Consider the following 22,098-nt stretch of genomic DNA (forward strand, 5'->3'; position numbering starts at 1 on the left):
TGCATTTATGTAAGGGTAGTTATTCATAATTGCCCAGTAGCTTATTTTGTAGAAATAGTTTCTACTTACGCTTTGCCCATGGCTGGGAAAACACTTTGTGGACAGCTACACTTATGCAAACCCTCAAGTTTAAGAATCTGCCACCTACTCTGCTTCTATAGCCTATTACTCTGATCTGACAAAGTGTACAAAGTGGCATTGTTCAGTCTCTGCACGTGTCTATGCTGAACATACCTTTCATTATTCATATGAATCTGCAGCAAAGCAAGAGTTGCCATTTCCAGTCTTCCAAGGTACTGGTTGTCTGAAGCCAGTTCTGATCACTTTAGGTATTACCATCTCTGCTCTACTCCGAAGGACTAGCCCAGTAGGTTACTAAGGCACAGTCCTACAGTGGAACTTTATACACTGCATGCAGTTTGGCTCAAATGCAAAGTTTTCTGGGAATAGTGGGATGATATTAACATTATTCTCATCCTCATCCTCCTAATGTTTGGTATTAAAGTTCTACATAGCAATTAGTCTTCAGTGTTTAAATGTCAAAGGCTTTTTAGTGTTAAGGCTTGTCTACACTACCCACTAGATCAGCAATCAATCCAGCAGGGATCGATATCATGTCTATCAGCCGCTGGGTGCTCTCCCGTCAATTCCAGTACTCCTCCAGAACGAGAAGCACAAGCAGAGCTGACGAGAGAGCATCAGCTGTTGACTTACTGCAGTGAAGATGCCATGGTAAGTAGACTTAGATATGTTGACTTCAGCTATGCTATTCACGTAGCTGAAGTTGCGTGATCTTAGATTGACCCCGTGTGATAGTGTAGACAAGCCCTCTCTAAGAACAGCTGATGTGAATGACTTGGAACATGGGGAAATAACTTTGCTACAGTCTAAAAGCCTAAAGGCCATATGTAGAACCCCTTGACTAGTGTCATCCAGATTTTTCACATTAAAAAGCTAAAATATTCTCCCGAGTCAGTAAAAGATAGCTGTAAGCTGCCTTGGCTAGGTTACATCTACTTGAGAATCAAAGGCTGTACTGATGTCTAAAATTCATTTGCAGCATGCAATCCAAGTGCTTGTCGTGCCAGTGGTAGAGGCCTGCAACCTAAAGGAGTCCGAATCAGAGAGACTGCAGACTTCAAGGTTGACACTAAAGCAGCTGGGAGTGGGGATATCAATGTGTCCATAAAAGGACCAAGTAAGTGTTAATTATTTTTGAAGTTGTCTGCAGTACTGTATTGTGGGGAAAGAGGCCTCACATGTTGACCAGTCAAGGAATTGTAGCTTTAAGTGATATCCACAGTATGGGACATCAGTATTGTGACCAGGAGAAGAAACATTAAGGTGGCTCTTCACTTTTTCATATGTAAAACAAATATGTATTCATGATGTAGCAATGAAGCCAACCATTTTCAGTGGCTTCATATCATGACTTGCTGTCACTTCTGTAGCCTGTCCTGTATTTTTACTGTAGTAGGCTGGAAAACTTCATGAACACCAGTCCACATCTGTTTTATAGCCGGACACTACAGTATTCTGTCTTAAGTAACACACAGGATTGTCATAGCTACTGAAGAATGTTAGACAGGAATATTTTAATCATAGCCTTGGTTGAGCCTCCAGCAGCAAGACTCCAGGGGTTCAATGTCCACCATGAATGTCTATTGTCTGTGAAACCACTGGGCTAGATACTAAAATGAGTTTCTGCGTGATTAACTTAATATTGTGTGTACACGCAACATTAGTTGGAGTCTTTCCAGTTTAATCAGTTAAATTCAAAATTGGGCTAGCTTCCATGTTTAATCTCTGAAATTAGAAATGCTGTGATCCTACTCAAAGAAGTAAACACTATATAGAGCATCCTAGAATTTAACTTAAATTTCTGGATGTGGCTTAAATTACATAACTGTGAATGAAGGAGTTTTCAACCTGAAACTTGTTTGCTTCTCCCATTACCCACTTCTAAACTCCTTTCCTTAACTTCAGATTGTGTGAAGACTTGGATAAGCAACTAGCCTATTCAATCACACAAGTGCTTTGGGAGTAGCTGACTTATCTTCTCCTGCCCAATTTGGCAGGGCTAACCAGTGATGCCAGCTCTCTTGTTCTTTAACTGTTCCTAGTTTTGAAGTAAACCCTCAGGGTATCCTGCATACCCTTAATGTTTAGGGAGATAGTGGTATTCCAGCTCACTGTGGCTTAATATGGTATGGAGAGAAGCAACAGACTTATCAGTATAAATTTCAGTATACTAAGCCTTTCTTGCAAGACTTTTATCTTGCAGAAAACTAAAAATAGGCACTTAAATATTTGTCTGACTTTGACTACAAATGTTAGTCAACAGAGATCCATGTCCTCTTGAAACAAAGCTTAAGACAAAACATAAGGGAACCTGTTAAGTCTGACTTAAAACATTCTCTCATTTATGCCATCTCTGTCTTAGAGGGCAACTAGAACAATCTTGTTTTCCACCAAAAAGCGGTTAGGAAACATTTATTCTCAAGAAGCTAAGTGAAGACTGAAAATGTGAACTTGCCTGAATAACTTAAGATGTTGGCTGGAACCTGTTGACTAATGCTGACCTGATCTTCCAACAGAGGGCTTGGATGAGCTTGTGAAACAAAAGGACTCTGTGGATGGTGTATACGCATTTGAATACTACCCAGTTAGCCCAGGAAAATACATTGTCACTATTTTATGGGGTGGACACAATATCCCCAAGAGGTGAGTTTCACCATTCAGTAGATCATGTGGGTAGGAACCAATGCTAACAAGAATCCACTGGTCCTAACTTGCATTCTGAGCAGCTCTGGCAAGAAGAGTTTTAGTTGCACTAACCTGTATCTTCATTTCTGCTCCAGGGCCAGCATAACTTGCCTTGAAAGGTTTGTAAAAGGAGGCTTGCATAGGTCTCTTTCCAGGCTCTCCAATATGCCTCCTATGATCCACAAGTTGTATTAAACAGCATAGGCCACGGGGGAGACTTTCATTGAGCTTTTAGTAGTCTGTGGAATGTCAGTGTGGAGGACTCCTGCAGACGTTGTCTAGTTATTTGACTCTTCTTTCAGTGGCATGACACATGTAGAACACTGGCTTCAGATGACAAATCAGTCTGAAAGATAGCTCCATAGGCTGGTGGGCTGGGCTGTTTGCCACACATTGTATAATGTAGTGTTATTAATAAGTGACTGACAGAAATGAGTGGGTGCTATTTCTGAATCTTGACCTCTTTCCCCATTCAATAGCCCCTTTGAAGTTCAAGTAGGACCTGAAGCAGGTCCTCAGAAAGTGAGAGCTTGGGGACCAGGACTTCATGAAGGAATTGCTGGTAAATCTGCTGACTTTGTTGTGGAATCCATTGGCACAGAAGTTGGCTCTCTTGGTAAGTCAGTAATGTCCTGGTTGGGATTTTCAGGAGCTTTAATGTTGAACTACTTGATGGCAATAGTCTTTCTGACAATTATGGCGATCCCATAATACTCACCCAGTCACCAACTAAACATTAAGCTTGCATAAATCTGATTACAAGTGAACAGGAAACAACTTTCTAGTTTTCTAAAATGTGGGATACATTGGGACAGAGCCAGATATTGCAACTGAGGGGGAGACAACACCATTGAGTACCTCCGTGGGTCAGTCTTAATCCAAAAAAGAATAACACCTACTCTATACATAGGAAAGGTATAATAGAGCAGTGAACAAGGAAAATGTCTGGCAACTGGGAGGCAGGCTTGAGCAAGCCTTTAAAACCCACCTCATGCCCACTTCTTTGGGAGATTAGATCTGTTTTTTCTTTTTAGCCTTTGCCATTGAAGGCCCATCTCAAGCAAAAATAGAATGTGATGATCAGAATGATGGCTCATGTGATGTGAAGTATTGGCCCAAAGAACCTGGTGAATATGCTGTTCACATTATGTGTGATGATGAAGACATAAAAGATAGTCCGTACATGGCTTTCATCCGACCAGCTTCTGGAGACTTCAACCCAGATAAGGCAAGATACAGAAGAATTCAGCTATCAATAGCCTTTGATATGGCTTACATTTTTAAAGCTACTTGTAATTTTATCTTTAATTTCATTCACATTCTACAATCTATAACTATATGGATTGGTTGGCAGCCACAATGATGGTCCTTTTTCTTAAATGCTCTAAATGAGGCTATTGCTTGGCCCCTACTAGACGGAGCATATGAGCTGTTGCAAGAATGTCTGTCTGTAGTAGCCTTTCAGGTAACATGGCAGGGTACTTCTCAGCAGCCAAAATTCTAAACTCAAGCCTCTTCAGGCTTGGCCTTCATGAATTTGTTTAACACATACTCTCAATCCGCAAAGGCCTGTACTAGGGTTTCGGGTCATCTTTTAGAAATACTAGCTTTTAGCCATGAGCTTTGCTTTCTTTTGCTGTAGAATCAGTGTAAAACTTTTATGTTTTAGGTAAAGGCTTATGGTCCAGGGTTGGAGAGAACTGGATGCATTGTAAACAACCTTGCTGATTTTACAGTTGAGACCAAGGGAGCTGGGAATGCACCTCTGAAGATATATGCACAGGTAAACACCCACATTAACTATCTGGAACTCCTATCAATAGTCATGGTCTTGTCTTTGAAACCAGTACCTAACACTCTGGCTAATTAGTTAACCACTCCAAGTATATTCATATAGATTCTGAGTCTTGTTCTAAATCTGTCTGCAGCTGTGACTTGATCTGCATCTTGGTCCTTACTTGCATTTCTGCATAGTAAACCTTTTAATCTAAATGCTGTTTGGGATTATACAAGCCTAACTTCAGTACAGATTTAAAGCCCTTTTATTAAGGCCTGTGACTAGTCTTGCACCAGTTGAGACTTCTTGAAGTGGTCTCCCATAAATTGTCCTATTGTCAGTCTACCAGACTTCTACAGTTTGGCATGTGCAGGCAAGGAGAGATGAGCAGTTTAAATGTGTGGTAAGATTGATTAAAATGTCCCCAATCCAGATAGATCTGCTTTAGCTGTTGCTCTTGAGATCACAACTGTGTTTGATAGCACCATCTTAAAACTACTTGTACCTTTTCTGCACACAGTTGTATGTAGTCAGTCATCTAATTCTCAGTTAAATATCTGCTTTCAGGATGCAGAAGGAAGCCCTATTGATATCCAAGTGAAGAGCAATCCTGATGGAATCTGTGCTTGTTCTTATATGCCAGTTAAACCAATCAAACATACTATTGCTGTTGTCTGGGGAGGAGTTAATGTACCCAATAGTCCGTATAGGGTAAGTACAAACACTTCCAAAATTACTTTGTGGGGACTGGTGGTACATGTTGTAAAACAAACAAACCTTAAGCTAGTTGTCCTTGCCAATGCTAATGAGTACAAGTCAATAGCTACTCATGAGTAAACTCTTGCATCAGTCTAGCTGAAAGTTGCCTGTGACATGCTGTAGGCTAGCATGTCAAAGGGTTCTGATACCAGTGAGCCTAGCATAAACATAGGGAAGTCAAGAGCTTTATTTTCTGTTTTAATAACTAAGCAAGAATAGCTAAGAAGTCAGGGCATTTTGTCAGGTGCTAAACTTAATAAATCAATGTGACCCAAGTATGGGATAGCTCTGAACACTTGTGAACCCTTCTAGGTTCTCATAGGACAAGGCAGTCATCCTCAGAAAGTGAAAGTAGTTGGACCTGGGGTGGAGCGAGCTGGTCTGAAAGCTAATGAGCCTACTCACTTCACAGTTGACTGCACAGAAGCAGGAGAAGGTAAAAACAGACTGTAGATAATGTATTGCTGTCTTGTATCAAAACTAGTTCTATAAACACTCCCTGTTTGAACAGGAATCTGATCCCCCTCCATTTGTAAAGTCTAAACTGCAAGCTTTTTGCTTCATAGGGGAGATCTGAAGCTAAAGTCCTGTTACGCAGATTACATGGAGTGATTCATACAAGTACTTAAACTATCATGTATCCAAGGATTTAAAATCAAGATGTGACTTGTTTAGTTGCTCAGTACTAGAGCTACTTGGATACTAAACAAATGCCTGACTGTCTTGTGGCACACTGCTCTGTTTCCTCCTAGGTGATGTCAGTGTTGGCATTAAATGTGATGCTCATGTTATAAGTGAGGAAGAGGAAGACATAGCTTTTGACATCATACACAATGCTAATGATACATTTACAGTGAAATATGCACCACCTGCTGCTGGGCGTTACACTATCAAAGTGCTTTTTGCAGGAGAGGTTTGTCTCTTTTTTTACTTGCTGACTAGAAATATTAGCTATGCAGAAGGCTTTGAATCCTAATATAAACTACTCTTCAATGTGCATTACTCAAAAGGGGTCATTGTTAGGTGTTTGTAAAAGTTTTCGTCATTTGGGCCAAACTCCAAGAAAGAAATGTTTCCATAATCTTAATTTCTTCAGTCTCACTCTCAATTGTAACACCAAAAGTACCTGTATGGCGAATGCTATGCTGGTACTTGAAATCACAAAGGCTAGTTGGCTTCACTTTGTCCAAGCTGCAAAATATAAAGTTTGCCAAAACTGAAGTGTTCTAGAACAGTAATCAGGGTGGGGCTTTAATGTGACTATGCTTTTTTTAGTAGTTGCAGTGGAATTCAGCGGGAAGACAAATACATACAGATTACTTCAGTTTTTGCTCAGGAACAGCTAGCAATCTTATGGGATGCATTTAGAATAAATTTATTTGGCAGGCTAAAACTTTCAGGAAAGTGGACTCATCTGAGACAGTGCCTTATTTCAAACTTAAACAGTAGTCCTTTCACTGGAAGGCAATGCTTTATCTGCAGAGTGTGAGCTAGCCTACAACTGGCTGTAACTGTCGTATTAAGGTAGCATGTTTTATGTTGAAGGAAATTCCTGCCAGCCCTTTCAGAGTTAAAGTGGACCCCTCACATGATGCCACCAAGGTGAAAGCTGAAGGACCTGGACTAAGCAAAACTGGTGAGGTTCCTTCTATTTATACCAAGCGATACATTGACATGAGCATAGGATAGTTAGACAGCAGCATAAACTCATGATGTAGGCAAACAACCATGTCACAACTTTCCCACTAGGGATCTGGAATGGAATTACTCTATGCCAAACATCAAATTTTGAAGGCCTCAAGATTAGAAGTATAGTATCTCTGTATTCTTTGAACTTACTTGACCAAGTTGAAATTGCTCAACTTTCATATGGACTATTAACTTAAACATACTGCATAGGTAATACAAGAAACACACACATTCTAACTTTCAAAGTTGTTTTCTGTTAAGGTGTGGAAAATGGCAAACCAACACACTTCACTGTATTCACTAAGGGTGCTGGGAAAGCACCACTGGATGTGCAGTTCAGTGGACCTGTGCCAGGAGATGCTGTGAAAGACCTGGACATTATTGACAACTATGACTATTCCCACACTGTTAAATACACTCCAGTACAGCAGGTAGGTCTGATTCTTCTGAAGAAATTGGCTTGTTATGCTCCTTGAAATCACAATTCACAACAAATAACTATGCATTGCAAATGAATTAGCATGGTGTTTGTCTCTGAACTTTTCAGATCAGAGGAAAAACATGGCAATGGAATGCTTAATATTCCCAAGAGCTCCCAAAAATTCCACAGTAAGGGGTCATGAGTGTCTGTTTCCTCCTTAGTACAGTTAGACTCTATAATCACTTGTATAAATAAAGCCATAGGCTACATATTTTGGAATGACCTGTCCTGAGAGCAACTTAAACAAGGATGCGTAAAAAATCTGACTGGAAAATTAGTGCAGATTTTGGTGGTGGCATGAGAACTAGTCACTGAAACAGTAACAAACTGATCCTGCTGTACCAACAGTAACTTTGTCAGTTTATCAACTGACAAAGGTTGGCAGAGGCCTAACCCCTGCACTGACACCCCCAACCTTGTTCCAGCACCCCTCACTGGGTAACAAACTAGCAACCGACAATTTACTAGCTAATCTGAATGTTTAGGACTTTCAAATCACTGCAGATTTTTGCAGGCTGTAGTTCGCAATTCAGCCATAGAAGGTAGTGAAACTGAATTGTCCTCAATCAAATGAGCTGTAGTATTAACAAGAGTAGAGACATAGCTAGAGCCCTGCTACAGAATTGGAATCCACAAACATCTGCAGATTTGCAGCGCTTGAACAATAGTGCACACCTATTTCATGGTGAAATACATTTCTAGAGCTAACTCTTCAGCTAGCTTGTTTGCATTTAAGACTCAACACAATTTATGCAGGATAGAGAACAGTATTTTCAGCTGAGATGAGTTTTTTGCACATGGCTTAGGTGTTAACATTTGCCACTAGGAGGAAGGAACCCAGATAGGGAACTTTTCATGTTGATAGGGGATGCAGCTTTCCTAGTTTACAACAGAGATGGAAATAGTTACAGAGAGCATATTTTCCCTGTAGCTTTGTGTGTAATTCTAAATGTGCATTATACCCCAGATTTCTAGAACTGTATTGTTGTAAAGTAACAAAACTACTGCAGCTCTTAAGATGAGTTGGGTACCAAGTTGCCTAGATTGTAGAGTAACAGGACAAGAACGGTAATGGAAGTAAAAGCAAGCCTGCGTGGGGTTTTCCAGAGGACTTTCCCAGTAAGCTGGCTCATTGCCAGTTATTCAATGACTAATCTGGTTGTTAAGGAATTTAGTACTATCAAACTGAAATAGGCTGACAGACATCAGTTCTCACTTCTTAAGATCTAACTTGTCTGAGTCTTTGGTCTAAAATAAAATTGGTGTGCACTTGGGGCATGGCCAGTTCATGACAAAAGAACATCAGTAGCTTGAACTAACATATTTAGAGTGATATTACTGATATTGGAGCTTGGCTGCTTCATATATCAATGGGACTGGATTTTAGTTCTGGATCACCTGTTTCCTAGAGTGTATTAAGCACTAAGGAACACATTGCTGATAGTTGTACATCCTCTTGCTAGCACTGTTAAAAGCATGCCTCTAGGGTTCCTAATCTGGCTTTGCTGTTGCATGTAAAAGTGGCAGCAAAACCAACTGAAGATTGCTGCCTCCAAATAGCAAATGCTGATTCTTGGCATCTCCAAAAGACTGGATAACACTACATCTCAGTTAAAGCAGTCTGCCAGACTTGGTACACCCGATGCAAGGGGGGTTTCCGCAGAATCACTGCTACTGCCAAACCCATAACCTTACTGGCAGCCAGTGTTGTCATTAGGGTGGAGAAATTATTTACCCAATAAATGGGTTTTGGATTTTAGTAACTATAAGCAGCCCTGGCCAGTGTTCAAAGCTTTCCCCGGCATGTATAATAGGGTGGTTGCTAATGCTAGTGGGATGTCTAAATACTGTTTATAGGCTATCACTATGTCTTGCCCTGAAGGTTTCCAGCTAGATAAAGGAAGCTGAATAATTCAGTATGGTTAAAGGAGATGGCACCAAGCCAGCTTTGTCACACACACAAAAAAAAATGGGTGGCATAACTCTTAAATACCCTGTTTGATCAGTTCAGCATATGTTAGCCTGTGAAACCAGAACATAGCAAAGACTAGGGGGAATGAAAAAAGGTCAGTCTAAAATCTTCTGCAGGAGAAGAATAAGCAAACATTGCAGGAGTGTTGTATTTACAGATTTGTCACAATGACTAATACCACTTGTCAAACATTTTCCCAGCCCTGTAAAAACAACTTCATTCTCAAACCTATTTGAAGGATTAAACCAACTGCATTCTCTCTAGCCAGCTGAACCTCTAGTATTTAGCATCTTTAATTATGACTTGGGAAAAGTATCCAATCCCATGCCATCCTTTTACTGCTTCTGAGATTTCTAGCAGCTCTGTAGAGAAGGACGAGAAGCTGGTAACATTAATCTTGTACCCATTCTTCAGTATTGTAGAGAGCTGCATGGCAGCTTCTTGGCAATAAACATTCAGCTTATGGCACCCAAGTAAGGTGCAGTACAAAAGCCAGGGGAAATTATAGGTGTACAGACAGTGGGGATCATGAGGTATCAAGCTGCATCTGGGAGAATGACTTGCACCTGTTCAACAGGAGTGGAGGAAACTGCCAGCCTGGCAGAAAAGGGAAAACATGGTGGCTATTGGGCACTGGTTTTTTAAGCAGTGTCCATATTTTGGTCTGTGCAGTAGCTTGTCTCCATGCAGAGCTCATTGCAGTGTGGACTATATAAAATCTTTCATGGGGATGAGGGGCTTACTAGGCAGTAAAATTCCTAAGGGACAGCATCAACAGAAAAATCTTGAGTTAATACTGTTGACCAGCTATAGATAAGGTTGAGTAACTTTCAACTGAATAACATACAAACAGCCTTCCTGATTTCACCCAGTGCTGCTATAGCTGTTTGGCTTATGTGAAACATTAATGGATATTTCACTTGGGAGCTGAGCCAGCCAAGAATGAAAAGTAAGCAAACAGTGAGTACAGCTGAAATATAGACTATGGTAGGAGAGCATAAAAGGAGCACACATCTAGGGCTGAATCTGGCCATGACTATGGCATTCCAGCCAAAGCACACAGGAGCATTAATCTGTTTCTGATTTATACATTTTAACTTTGGTATTTCAAATGCTATTAAAAAATATAACCCCTCTGTGGGCCTGGACTTGGCATGCTGTCTGTATAGTGGAATAGGATACCTAGTTTCAAGTTGGGTCATTCATTCAGCTGTCATGCCTGAGATCTGGGAGGGTGGGAATTGACCTGGGACCTAAATTTTTTCCAGGCAATCAATATAGTACTCTAATATTGGCAGGAGAGCAAGCTCTTTCTCTGTCAAATGAAAAGGATTCAAAGCTCAAAAGGCTGGAGTGGGAAGTTGGGGCAGGGAGCTCACATGACACTTGGAGCCTGGTCACTGTCTGCCATTACACCTTGAGTCGTAAAGCAGTGTATAGTGTCTAACTAGTAAAGCACAAATCTGAAATGGCTGACCTAACCTACAATATTAACCTTTTTGGCAGGGTCCCATGAAAGTTTCTGTAACCTATGGTGGTGATCCTGTCCCCAAAAGCCCTTTCACTGTGGGGGTTGCTGCTCCACTGGATCTCAGCAAAATTAAAGTCAATGGACTTGAAAACAGTAAGTACATTTGCAAATGAATTATGCAGTGCATAGTTTAGTGTGGATGTTTCTTAAGATCTTATCACTGAGTAACTTGGCTAGAATGTTGGTGAGTGAAAACAAATACAAAAACTCCTGTTCTGCTGACTTTTTACAATTGCTTGGTATTCTAGCCCAAACCGTAATTTTGTAACACCACCACTTCAGTATAAACTATTCTTTGAAGATTTCAGTTTTGTAATTCAAGGCTATGCAGCCATCTTGATGTCTAATACTACTACCAACAGGATTATGGTGTCTGTATAGCTGTAAAGTATACTGAAGGATGATAAACTTTAAAATGAGTTTTTTCTCCTTAATTAAAATCTTATTCCTGGTCATAGGAACAGGCAGTCTAAATTCTCTGCTCCAGTTAAATTATAGCTAGATATAAACTAAAGATTCAGAACCAACTTGACGTATTTGTGATCTTGTAGTAAATATTGTGGGGTCTCTCTACCTTTTTAAAGGGTTAACATTTTATTGCTAGGAGGTAAAATGATTTTTTCAGTGCAACTTCTATGATGTGTTAAGAATAAATTGCACCACGAATACCTGGAAATGGATGCGACTCTGCTGTTTCAGACTCCGACACTTCTCAGTGGATGCTAATCCAGTGAGAATAAAACCTAGTTAATTGATTCAAAGGTACCCAGCTTTAAACCTGAGCTGGGTGCCCAACAGGTTCCGAAAGCAAGGATTAATAGGTTTGTCCTCTAAACCTCTGTTCTACTTAATCCCAGGGATTAGTCCTCTATCTAGTTATGGCAATGCAAGATTCCCTCTAGTCTGTTTACAATCTTGTTCTTGTGGGAGCACAGTAGGAAAGCTGCTGGCTTTTTATGCTCATTCAGACCTTTCGAGACTGCGCTCCAATAGGTGTGCATGCTTTATTGGCTGACTTCTAGAAACTGGGTTAAGCCAATGACTGGGCAGTGTGTGACTGAAATGAAATAACTGGGGGCCAGACCTTTTTTATAGGCTGGTGGGCAATTCAAGGAGCAAGTAAGCACTTAAATGTTCAATGGGATTGAAGTGCTTAGCTCCCCCACTTACTTCAATGGGAGTTGACTCCTAACTGCATTAAATACCTCAAACTCTGGCTCTGGAGTTAAAAACAATTGCTAGAATAACCTGAATATTAATGTCCAGCACATGACTGTTCTATGGAACACTCAGTTTAAAGTTGTATTTCTGCAACAAGGTATAGTTACTGGTGTGATCTAGGTGGGTCTAGAAAACCCTTCATTTTAAAAGATCCTAGATCTCAGACACTGTTAGCTCCAAATGCCTTACTTTGACACACGTATTGTAAACTAGTTGTCAAAGGATCTCTTCTCTATGAAGTGCCTGCTGGACACTGGCTTCTAGCAAAAGTGAAGGATAGTGGCACTTCTCCATCCCACTGCTTCTGAGCTGCTGGTTCTTCACAAGGCTCAGCTGCAGTAACCTATTGGAGTACTGTTCTGCAAGCCTCATTTACCAACAGAAAAACTTGAGCAAATTTGCAAAGTTATTGAAAGGGCTGAAATTGCACATTACCTTCTGCTACCTGTAAATTGGCAGGAGATGGGGAAACAAAAGGCTGCAACATAGTGGCAAGCTCCTGAGTGAGCATTATGTATTTCAGATATGTTGAGGCTGTATAAACAAGTCTAAAAGGGATCTTGCTTGCCATTGACCCTTTGCAGTCTCCAGTTAATCCATTGTCTAGCTGAAGAAGCTTGTCATGACAAGCAGAAATGTTTATCAGTTGACACAAATCCTTGTAAAACATTGAACGACTACTCAGTGGGTGAGACACTTCTGAAGTCAAGCTATAGTAGTTAAGAAATCTAACCAGACTATTAATCCTGAAATACTAATATGGGCCTTCTCTTTAAGGAGTGGAAGTAGGGAAGGATCAGGAATTCATAATTGACACACAAGGAGCTGGTGGACAGGGTAAACTGGATGTTAGTATTTCCAGCCCTACAAGGAAAGCTGTGCCATGTGTGGTGGAGCCAGCTCTTGGCAAAGAGTGCAGCACTGCAAAGTATATCCCAAGAGAGGAAGGACTTTACATGGTTGATGTAAGTTACGATGGCAATCCAATTCCAGGAAGTCCTTATACTGTGGAAGCCACTCTCCCTCCAGATCCTACCAAGGTAAATGCATAGGAAGTGCTTCAGGTGTTGACATACAAGAAATATTTGCTAGCCACTTACTGTTCTTATTTGATAGAGCACAATTCAAACTTTTTCACATCTTGTTTGACCTGTCATGATGATGGAGCAAGTACATTAAGTAGCTCTTAATTAAATTAAAGATTAAATTGTTTGCTTCACAATCATAACTAATTACTTTATTCTTCAAGCGAGCAACTTTGAAAAGCTCAGTACTGAAAACGGTTTCATATTGCTTAAAATATCTAAAGTATGACTTCCTATTAATCTAACAAGACTCACTTGAGGTTTCACCCTCAAAGAATGTGTGCTGTAATACAGTTGGCTAATAACTCAGTATAAGCAGTGCTTAATGTTGCTACCTTTTTGTTTAATGGGTACTTGACAGTAAGATTTTCTTCCATGAAATGAAAAGCCTATTCCTTGCTGTAATGTCTACATTATTTGAGAGTTTAGCAGACTTTAACAAGACTTACCAAATGAATTAGAGCAGTTTTATAAAAAAACTTCAGACTATTTTATTTTGCCAGGCAACTGCCAGATGAAATTAGATTTACACAAATTCTCACCTAACTGAATATTTTTATCCTAGGTAAAAGCCCATGGGCCAGGCCTTCAAGGAGGTCTTGTTGGAAGAGCAGCAGAATTTACAATAGATACCAAAGGAGCAGGAACTGGAGGTTTAGGTTTGACAGTAGAGGGCCCATGTGAAGCTAAAATTGAATGCTCTGACAATGGCGATGGGACATGCTCAGTTTCTTACCTGCCTACTAAACCTGGAGAGTACTTTGTAAATATTCTGTTTGAAGAGGTTCACATTCCTGGTTCTCCATTTAAAGCAGATATTGAAATGCCATTTGATGTATCTAAAGTGATTGCCACTGGCCCAGGTCTTGAACATGGTAAAGTAGGTGAAGCAGGATTGCTCAATGTTGACTGTTCAGAAGCTGGACCTGGGGAACTAGGTGTAGAAGCTGTATCAGATTCTGGCTCTAAAGCTGAAGTCAAAGTTCACAATAACAAAGATGGAACGTACGCAGTTACGTATATGCCACTCTCTGCTGGAATGTATACCCTTATGTTGAAATACGGAGGAGAGCAAGTGCCAAAATTTCCTGCCCGTGTTAAAGTAGATCCAGCTGTGGACACAAGCAAAATTAAAGTGTTTGGACCAGGAATAGAAGGGAAAGGTAAGACTTAAGCATAAGTTGTCTCTGCCTGTTTGTACACAGAATATTTTAAGGAGGGGAAAGGCTATAGTGGATACATCTATGTACAGGATTGCAACTAGTGATTTTGTTTTGCAAGAGAATATACTTCTACACCTTTATCAGTCATTCAGAGTTGCCATAAATGTCTAAGAATAATCAAGGATTTTTCATAGATTAAAATATTAGGCTCATCTAAATAGAATGGCTTCTCAAATTGTGTTCCGCAGATGTCTTCCGTGAAGCTACAACAGATTTCACAGTAAATGCCCAGCCCCTAACAAAGACTGGAGGAGACCATATCCAAGCACAAATCACAAATCCCTCAGGTGCTTCCACAGACTGCCTCATCAAAGACAATGCTGATGGAACATATGCAGTAGAGTTTACACCATTTGAAAAAGGTAACCTGTTGTCTGACACACTAAAAATCCCCTGTTAACGGGCTTGTCAATAGTAATGCTCGTACTTAAAAACATTATCATCCGGGTACAAGAGAGCTTTTCAGTCAGACTATTTCTGCAGGAGATAAATAGCATAGGATTATATGTACTATACATTCATCACTTCTTTAATTCTAGGTTCTTTAAAATAGCATTTTCTGTTGAAGCTATACTTAAAGGACAACTTTGAGACCCTGCCAAACACCAGTTTTGCATAGATGAGGAGCGCTGCCTGTTGCAGTCAGTCTCCAGTATCTTGAATGACTCCTTGAAGGCGATGATGATTAATCATTTTAACCTAGTGATGGCATTTCACTTACAGGTCCACACACAGTTGAAGTGACTTATGATGATGTACCTGTTCCAAACAGTCCTTTTAAAGTGGATGTCACTGAAGGCTGCCATCCATCACGTGTAAAAGCCCAAGGAGCTGGACTCAAGGAAGCATTCACTAATAAACCAAATGAATTTACTGTTGTCACAAGGTAACTAAGTCACACGATCCAGTGGAAGACATGGTAGCAAGTAATTCAGGACAGCTTGACAGAAGACACTAAATCCAATAATAAAGCAGGGGTTGAACTTCAGTAGCCTAATCTGTCTTGAGTCACACAGGTCATTACTGCCATCGAATTCAGTGCGCCTTTGGTGGTGGTCTTGTAGCAAACCCCTTGTGCAACTAAAGTTAACACCCAATCCATACCTGGCATCTCTAAGCACTTTCACAAACTATTCCTGAACTGTTTGATTCACAACTGAAATGTAACCACCTCTGGGGTAAAATGCAGCAAAGCTATACTCTTTACATGCTGCATTACTACAGAAACTCTGAAATGCAAGTGGGAGGGCAGATTGTTGTAAATCTGCAACAAACAATGAAAGGAGATTAATGTGCTGCATTTTATTTTGCAGAGGGGCAGGAATTGGTGGACTTGGTATAACCGTTGAAGGACCTTCTGAATCAAAGATAAGCTGTAAAGATAACAAAGATGGCAGTTGCAGTGCTGAATATATCCCTTATGCTCCAGGAGATTATGATGTCAACATCACATATGGGGGAGAACACGTACCTGGTAAGAATTCTTCCATTAAGGATGCCCTAAAACTAACAATGAATTGTAAAATCAATTTCAGCATCCAAGTAGCACGTCTTCAATTAAATGTGTATTGTAGCTAAATAATGGCTGAAGTGAGACTAAGAATGCAATCATCCTGGTCTAAAAATTTGCATAGAGCTTCCTCAGTTGACAATCTGCAGTGCCCTACTTATAAACATTTTGATGCTGCTTGAGCTAATTTAGGAGCATTGGGCAGGCTTTTGAAATCCTGAGGATTTTTAGAAATAAACTCAGTTTAAACATCAACTTGCAAAAACATCTGCAAAATAACTGAAGCCAGACAACTATTAGCCTTCCCTGCTATAGGACCATAGTAGGGAGCAATGGATAGGTGTCCAATACAAACAGAAATAAAATGTAAAGCCCTTTTTGTACTCACTCTGGGTACTTCCGAGAATATGGAATGGTTTTCAGTCTTTCTTGACTCTAATATAATAGACATAAGAAATCCATCTTGGTGCAGTCTGTTCTTGCATCATGAGGTGATTAGCATCTTCTCTAAATCTAGTCCAATGGAATATTGTGACATGACAAACCAAGTAGACTAGTGTGGGAACTTGCTTTCTAAAAGTGCAGTCTGTCAATTTAGGAAACATATTTTGAAACCAATTACGCAATGACGTTTGACGGAGAGCCAGACTAAGACTGCCCTTCCAGGGTGTGAATGTTAAGACCATGGTTTGCTGTAAAATGATGCAGTCTTCTGGGATTATATCATGCACTGCAAACTTTTTTGTCACTGAAAAAATTTTATTGCTACCATTTCCATGAAAATGAATAGGTGCCTGTTTACCTCAAGGTGCACTGGATCTCCAGCTTGTATATTGGAATAACACATGAACAGAGTTCCAAGTGTTTATCAGCAACTAACTTACAATGCAAAGCCATCCTAGCTAAAAATGTATCAAGGATTAAATGGCTGTTAATTTCTGCTGAAATAGTTCTGAGCACTTAGCCTTGACTCCTGTGTGTAGAACAATGTGCACTTTCTAGGACTTCATGGAACTGGCTCTACCCCTACCAATTCCATTTCTCAATGTACTATAACTTGGTAAATTGCCAAGGAACTGGATGCTTGCATGTGCCTTCATTTGGGCTTCTGGCTTGTCCTCTGAGGAAGGAACAGAGTACAGGCAATGTGACAAGCAAGTGGTTCACAGCTAAACATCCACTTACAGGAGCAGGGTGCCGGCAGGTCACTTTCAACAGTGAAACTTGTGTTTTTTAGCAAGCACTCAGGGTCAGCCAGTTATGGCATGTAGCCCAGATATTTCCAGTTGCTGTCTGCAGGCCTGTCAAATGTTTCTTTGGTTCTTATCCCCCCTTTTTTGGTAAGCAATGAGACTTTTTCCTGCAGTTAAATCTACATAGTGTAGCCCCTTCTCTGGCTTTACTGCCTAATACAGCTCAGCTTCTGGATCACTCACTACTTCTGCACAGCTTGATAGCATTTTGCTAACACATGGTCAAACTTGTGAGAACACAACATGGAAATTCAAAGGGAATACTGACATGTAATTTAACTTGTTCTGTCTGGATACTGCACATTTTTACTGCACAGCAGACTTAGAAGTGTAATAGCCTACAAAATTGGATCTGTGTGAAGCCCTTAATTTATGAGCAAATGAACAATTAAGCTGTCAATTTCAGCTGCCATAAATGAGCAGGATACTAGTGGGGTAAAATGAACGGTGATGCAACTAATTTTCTTGCCACAGACTGAAAGCTAGATAAGTGTCCAGAACTATCCGCTTAGTACTGGAGTCTTGGTGAAAAATGCACAACAATTAGACATGACAGCTGGCTTTCACAGAAGTACAAAAGACTGAGCATAGGGACCAACTTCACTATGCTTTTAAAAGTGCCACTCCCCTTCAACATTGAGGAATAGTAAGGTAACACAGGAAAGCCTGTACTGTACCTGTGGTGTATGAAATAGCTTTTAGTTTTCAGCATTACTAGGAACACATGAAATAATGAGAAGGCTAAAACTTTCCTGTGGCTGTAGTCGAACACTTCAGACCAGAAGCTTTAGGGACTTCAAGTGCTTATTTATTCTTGTCCATAACACAACATACTGCTGGACAGGTTGCCATCTGGATGGGGATGGAAGCAACTAAACCATGTTGAATGCTGCAAAAGCACAAGTCTGATGTCCTAAATCTTAAACTAGGCTACCACTGCTGTAGATGGCCATGTTGGAAGACTCACTGCCTCTGTGGTGGGGAGTAGATAATTTTTGAAGCAGGTTTCTTCTTGATACAGATTTTGAAAGAAACAAAGATACAAAAGTGAGCTTGTTTCCATTGATAGCAAAATGTTGCTAAGTTATCCTCCCTTAAAAATATTAGACTTGTAATTCTCTTTTGAGATGAGAGAGTTAGCTTTGGCTAAGGATACTTAAGTGGAAACTGTAGCCGATGGCCTTGGAAACAACCTATCAATTATAGAGCCTTGACACTTGACTTACTCACCTTTTAAGACTTTGGAGCACTTGACCTGAATACTTTGCTTGATCAAAAGTGACTAAACTTCAAAGTTCTCCACCCCACACCTGATTATCTTCAAAACCAGCTCTGAATTGGAGGATAGTGTTCTGTTAGTCAGATTCATAGAAATGTAGGGAAGGTAAAAGGTCATTTAGTTCAGCCCCTGAGCTTAGGCAGGACCAAGTAAACCTAGACCATCCTTGACAGGCTGGACAAACCTGTCCTTAACCTCCAATGATGGGGATTCCACAATTGCCCTTGAAAGACTTTGCCAAACTGAAGTGCATATTTAGTTTTTTGCTACACCTGAAAACAAAAAGCAATCTCTACCCTTAATGTTAGGAGGAAATTCTGGGGGTGCAAACAGTGGTGGCAGGAGGCTAGTGAGCTTTCATTTACTTAAACCCTTCAAACTGCCAGTTGTCTACACTTCTGTTTTACAGGCAGTCCATTTAAAGTTCCTGTGAAAGATGTTGTTGACCCATACAAGGTAAAGGTTGCAGGTCCAGGTCTAGGAGCAGCAGTTCGAGCCAAAATCCCACAGTCCTTTACTGTAGATACCAGTAAGGCTGGAATAGCACCTCTTGAAGTTATGGTGGCAGGACCCAGAGGTAAGGACCTTAGCATTATCCTACTTTGATATGTCTACTTTTTGTATCTTGCAGGTGGTGCTGGATTAAAAAAATTTGTGGGGCCTTGTGCATTATGGGGGTAGGGAGAGGTGGGGCCTTCACTCAAATTTGGCCTGGCTGCTGTTAGGACAGTCAGGACAAACCTGAGCAGTGCTATGACTGTGCTGTAGCTCGCTTCCTCCTGCTGCTAGCCCCATGCAGCTTAAATGGGAGCAGCTAAGCAAAGCACTTATACTCCATCAACCCTCCACCAGCCCCATTTATCCTGACAGCACTGCTGGGATGTGCATATGGGGGGAGAAGGGAAGAGGGGCAACATCCTGCTTGTCCAGGACCTTCCTAGCTACTTGCCAGTGTCCCTAGGTCACCACTCCTATCACCCACCCTGCTCTTGTGGCATGGGCCACATTTGTGTAAGTAGCATTGCTGCACTTCAGTCCCACACAGATTTGGCCTGCTGCAGCACCCTCACCTAAATCTGGGGGGGAGCTTAAGATGGGGGTGCCATGAGGTGTAGAGTGCACATTGGTTAATCTGGGTGTGAGAGTACCAAAGTGTCAAACTCTTGTGGAGATAACTAATGACTAGCTCCATTGACAGACTTGTTCCATAAATACCCAGCAGAGCACAAGGCTAGTAACTTTAGCAGTACATTAGCTTTAAACAGATCTTCAGTCTTAACTTTTTGGAAGAAACTGAGGGGCTACAGTGAATGGGCTTCTGCCTGGAAGAGTTGACATTTCAGGAGGTGACTAGCGGGGATGAGATTCAGACCTATTAAAGCAATGCATCAATCTCCCCTGGCTTTGGGAGGGGTGAGAAATGCATCTTTGTCCCCATAAAGCCCCAGCCTGAGTTGTACCACACGTTAGCTTCACGAACAAACAAATCTGTCAAGTGAGATGGCTTTTGACAAATGTCAAAACTCTCTGAAGCAAAGATGCTAAATCTGCAACACTAGGACTGCATTTTAGTTCATATTGCCTCTTCCATACAAATCCAATCTGATGAATAAGTCCATAGACAGAATACACATGCTACTTCAACTGAAGAGGTAAAAGCTTTGTCTTGAACTATGCAATCCCAAGTACCAGTAGCTAAATCTAAGGGGTGGTAGTTCATTTCTCCCCTACCCTCTAGGATTGCTCCTCTTTGGTCAAAAAAGCAAGACAAGCATGTTGGGCATACCAAACTCCCCTTTTTAAAATGGAAGATTGCGCTTTCAGTAGGAAGCTTTGTGAGAAGTCTACAGAGTACATTTGGAAGGCCTGCACAGCTTGACTAGATACAGCTATGACCCATGTTACATTTGACTTCAACCTCTGAGTTAGTAATAGCAGTGTCTGCTTTTCTGTATCAATATATAGGATTCATGGTACTAGAAGAATTTGACTAGCAGGGGTTATCTTGTTTGTGACACCTCTGGCCTGATCTCTCTGCTGACCACACAAGCCTCTAATCTCCTGTTTCATAAGGAAAGATGAGCCATAGCTCTGTAAACATGAGTGCTCTTCAAATAATCATTATCTAATTCTAGCTGATGAAACAGATTCCTCGTCATGGCGCAGTCCATTGAAAGCGATTTCAGAGTTCTTTAAAGGTGACCCCAAGGGGGAAGCTAATGAGCCAGGTTTGCATTTTTCACTAACTGCTGACAGCCTATATGCACAAATCCTTCTGCTAAGAGCAAAAAATAAGCTGTAAAAATAACTTGTTTTAAAGGCTTTGCATGGCAACTAAACTTCCCTAATAGCTGCAGAATTACTAAATTTATATTAAAGCATTACTGCAATTATAGCTTGTCTTGAAATGTATGATTTGAACTGATTAACTGCATGCTAAGAAATTTGCTGCAACTGCAGTAGAAAACTTGAAACAATTGTTTCAAGTTATCTTAGGATTTTCTATATCTTAAAATGAAGCTTCTTTTGGACCAACTACTTTCCTTAAACATTTGTTTTAGTGTAAATGATCTCCATTGGGCAGTAAAGCTTTTTTTCCAGATGCACTGAAGGAGCATGAGACTAAAATCACTGTCTTGTACTAACATGCTTTAGAACTGGACTCTGCTTGCATTGTATTCCAGTGATAGTGTGCAGTCTTAGCAGTGACTGATAGTTGAGGCAGCTATCACCTTTCCCTCTTTTGTAAACCTCTTCAGGTACACTTGAGGAGTGACATGGTCTAATTGGTGTTAGCCTGCCTTTCAAGTCCATTCTGGCTTTCTCTAGAAGTGTTCTATTGGCTTTGCTGACTAAACTGGCAATAGCCATCAGGTAAAAAGCCTAAAGGGCTGATGGAGGTGGATGCTGGTTGTCTCTGATCCATGGCTCATCAACAGAAAGTGGTGGAAACTATCTCCTAATATCTGGACAGTGAAGTCATTCTCAGGCTTATGAGATCTGTTGTAAGGCTTTAAATCAACAGCAGCACCTTTAAGCTTGAAGCAACAAAACTGCTAATGCGATCCTGCTGTTCCAATAGGATGGGTTTGACTATTGCTGTTGAACAAGTGGCATGTTTGTTTTAGGAATGGTGGAGCCAGTTAATGTAGTTGACAATGGAGATGGCACTCACACAGTAACATACACACCTATGCAGGAGGGCCCATACGCAATCTCTGTCAAATATGGAGATGAAGAGATTCCTTGCAGGTAAGCTGACAAAGCATCCATTTTTCCAGAACAAGCCACCTACCTAAATAGCACTTCACCAGAGTTCATGTTCTGATTAGTCTTAGCCTTTGTAACTTTAACTGACTACTTTGAACACCTATGCTTCCTCTTAAGTCAGTATAGTTAAAGAGGGGTTTTCTGGATGTTGATCCCAAGAGCCAGTCTGCATTTTTAAACTTAGTGTTAGACTTGAAGTGGTGTCTCTTCCCCAGACCATAACACAGCAAGGTTCTGAGGTGGCCTCTGGTTAATTCTCCCCTAGCACTCGGGAGAGATTTT

General features: G+C 40.7%; 1 protein-coding gene across 4 annotated transcripts in view; it reads left to right on the forward strand.

The window, feature by feature from the left end:
- The window catches only part of FLNB (filamin B), a 108,007-nt gene that overhangs the window by 52,530 nt on the left and 33,379 nt on the right, over window positions 1-22,098 (forward strand). For 2 of the 4 annotated variants that reach the window (XM_032801353.2, XM_075073308.1), the window contains exons 9-27: window positions 1,061-1,198; window positions 2,598-2,724; window positions 3,246-3,382; window positions 3,801-3,994; window positions 4,436-4,549; window positions 5,111-5,254; window positions 5,615-5,738; window positions 6,055-6,215; window positions 6,848-6,938; window positions 7,253-7,422; window positions 10,951-11,068; window positions 12,974-13,236; window positions 13,847-14,444; window positions 14,693-14,866; window positions 15,228-15,390; window positions 15,818-15,978; window positions 18,956-19,123; window positions 20,682-20,774; window positions 21,675-21,798. In XM_032801353.2, coding sequence (XP_032657244.1) covers window positions 1,061-1,198; window positions 2,598-2,724; window positions 3,246-3,382; window positions 3,801-3,994; window positions 4,436-4,549; window positions 5,111-5,254; window positions 5,615-5,738; window positions 6,055-6,215; window positions 6,848-6,938; window positions 7,253-7,422; window positions 10,951-11,068; window positions 12,974-13,236; window positions 13,847-14,444; window positions 14,693-14,866; window positions 15,228-15,390; window positions 15,818-15,978; window positions 18,956-19,123; window positions 20,682-20,774; window positions 21,675-21,798 — 3,262 coding nt within the window. The remainder of the gene's footprint in view (window positions 1-1,060; window positions 1,199-2,597; window positions 2,725-3,245; window positions 3,383-3,800; window positions 3,995-4,435; window positions 4,550-5,110; window positions 5,255-5,614; window positions 5,739-6,054; window positions 6,216-6,847; window positions 6,939-7,252; window positions 7,423-10,950; window positions 11,069-12,973; window positions 13,237-13,846; window positions 14,445-14,692; window positions 14,867-15,227; window positions 15,391-15,817; window positions 15,979-18,955; window positions 19,124-20,681; window positions 20,775-21,674; window positions 21,799-22,098) is intronic. The other 2 variants (XM_032801356.2, XM_032801357.2) reach the window with 1 other exon arrangement.

Source organism: Chelonoidis abingdonii, chromosome 17 (genome assembly GCF_003597395.2).
Source record: "Chelonoidis abingdonii isolate Lonesome George chromosome 17, CheloAbing_2.0, whole genome shotgun sequence".
Classification (NCBI taxonomy): Eukaryota; Metazoa; Chordata; order Testudines; family Testudinidae; genus Chelonoidis; species Chelonoidis abingdonii.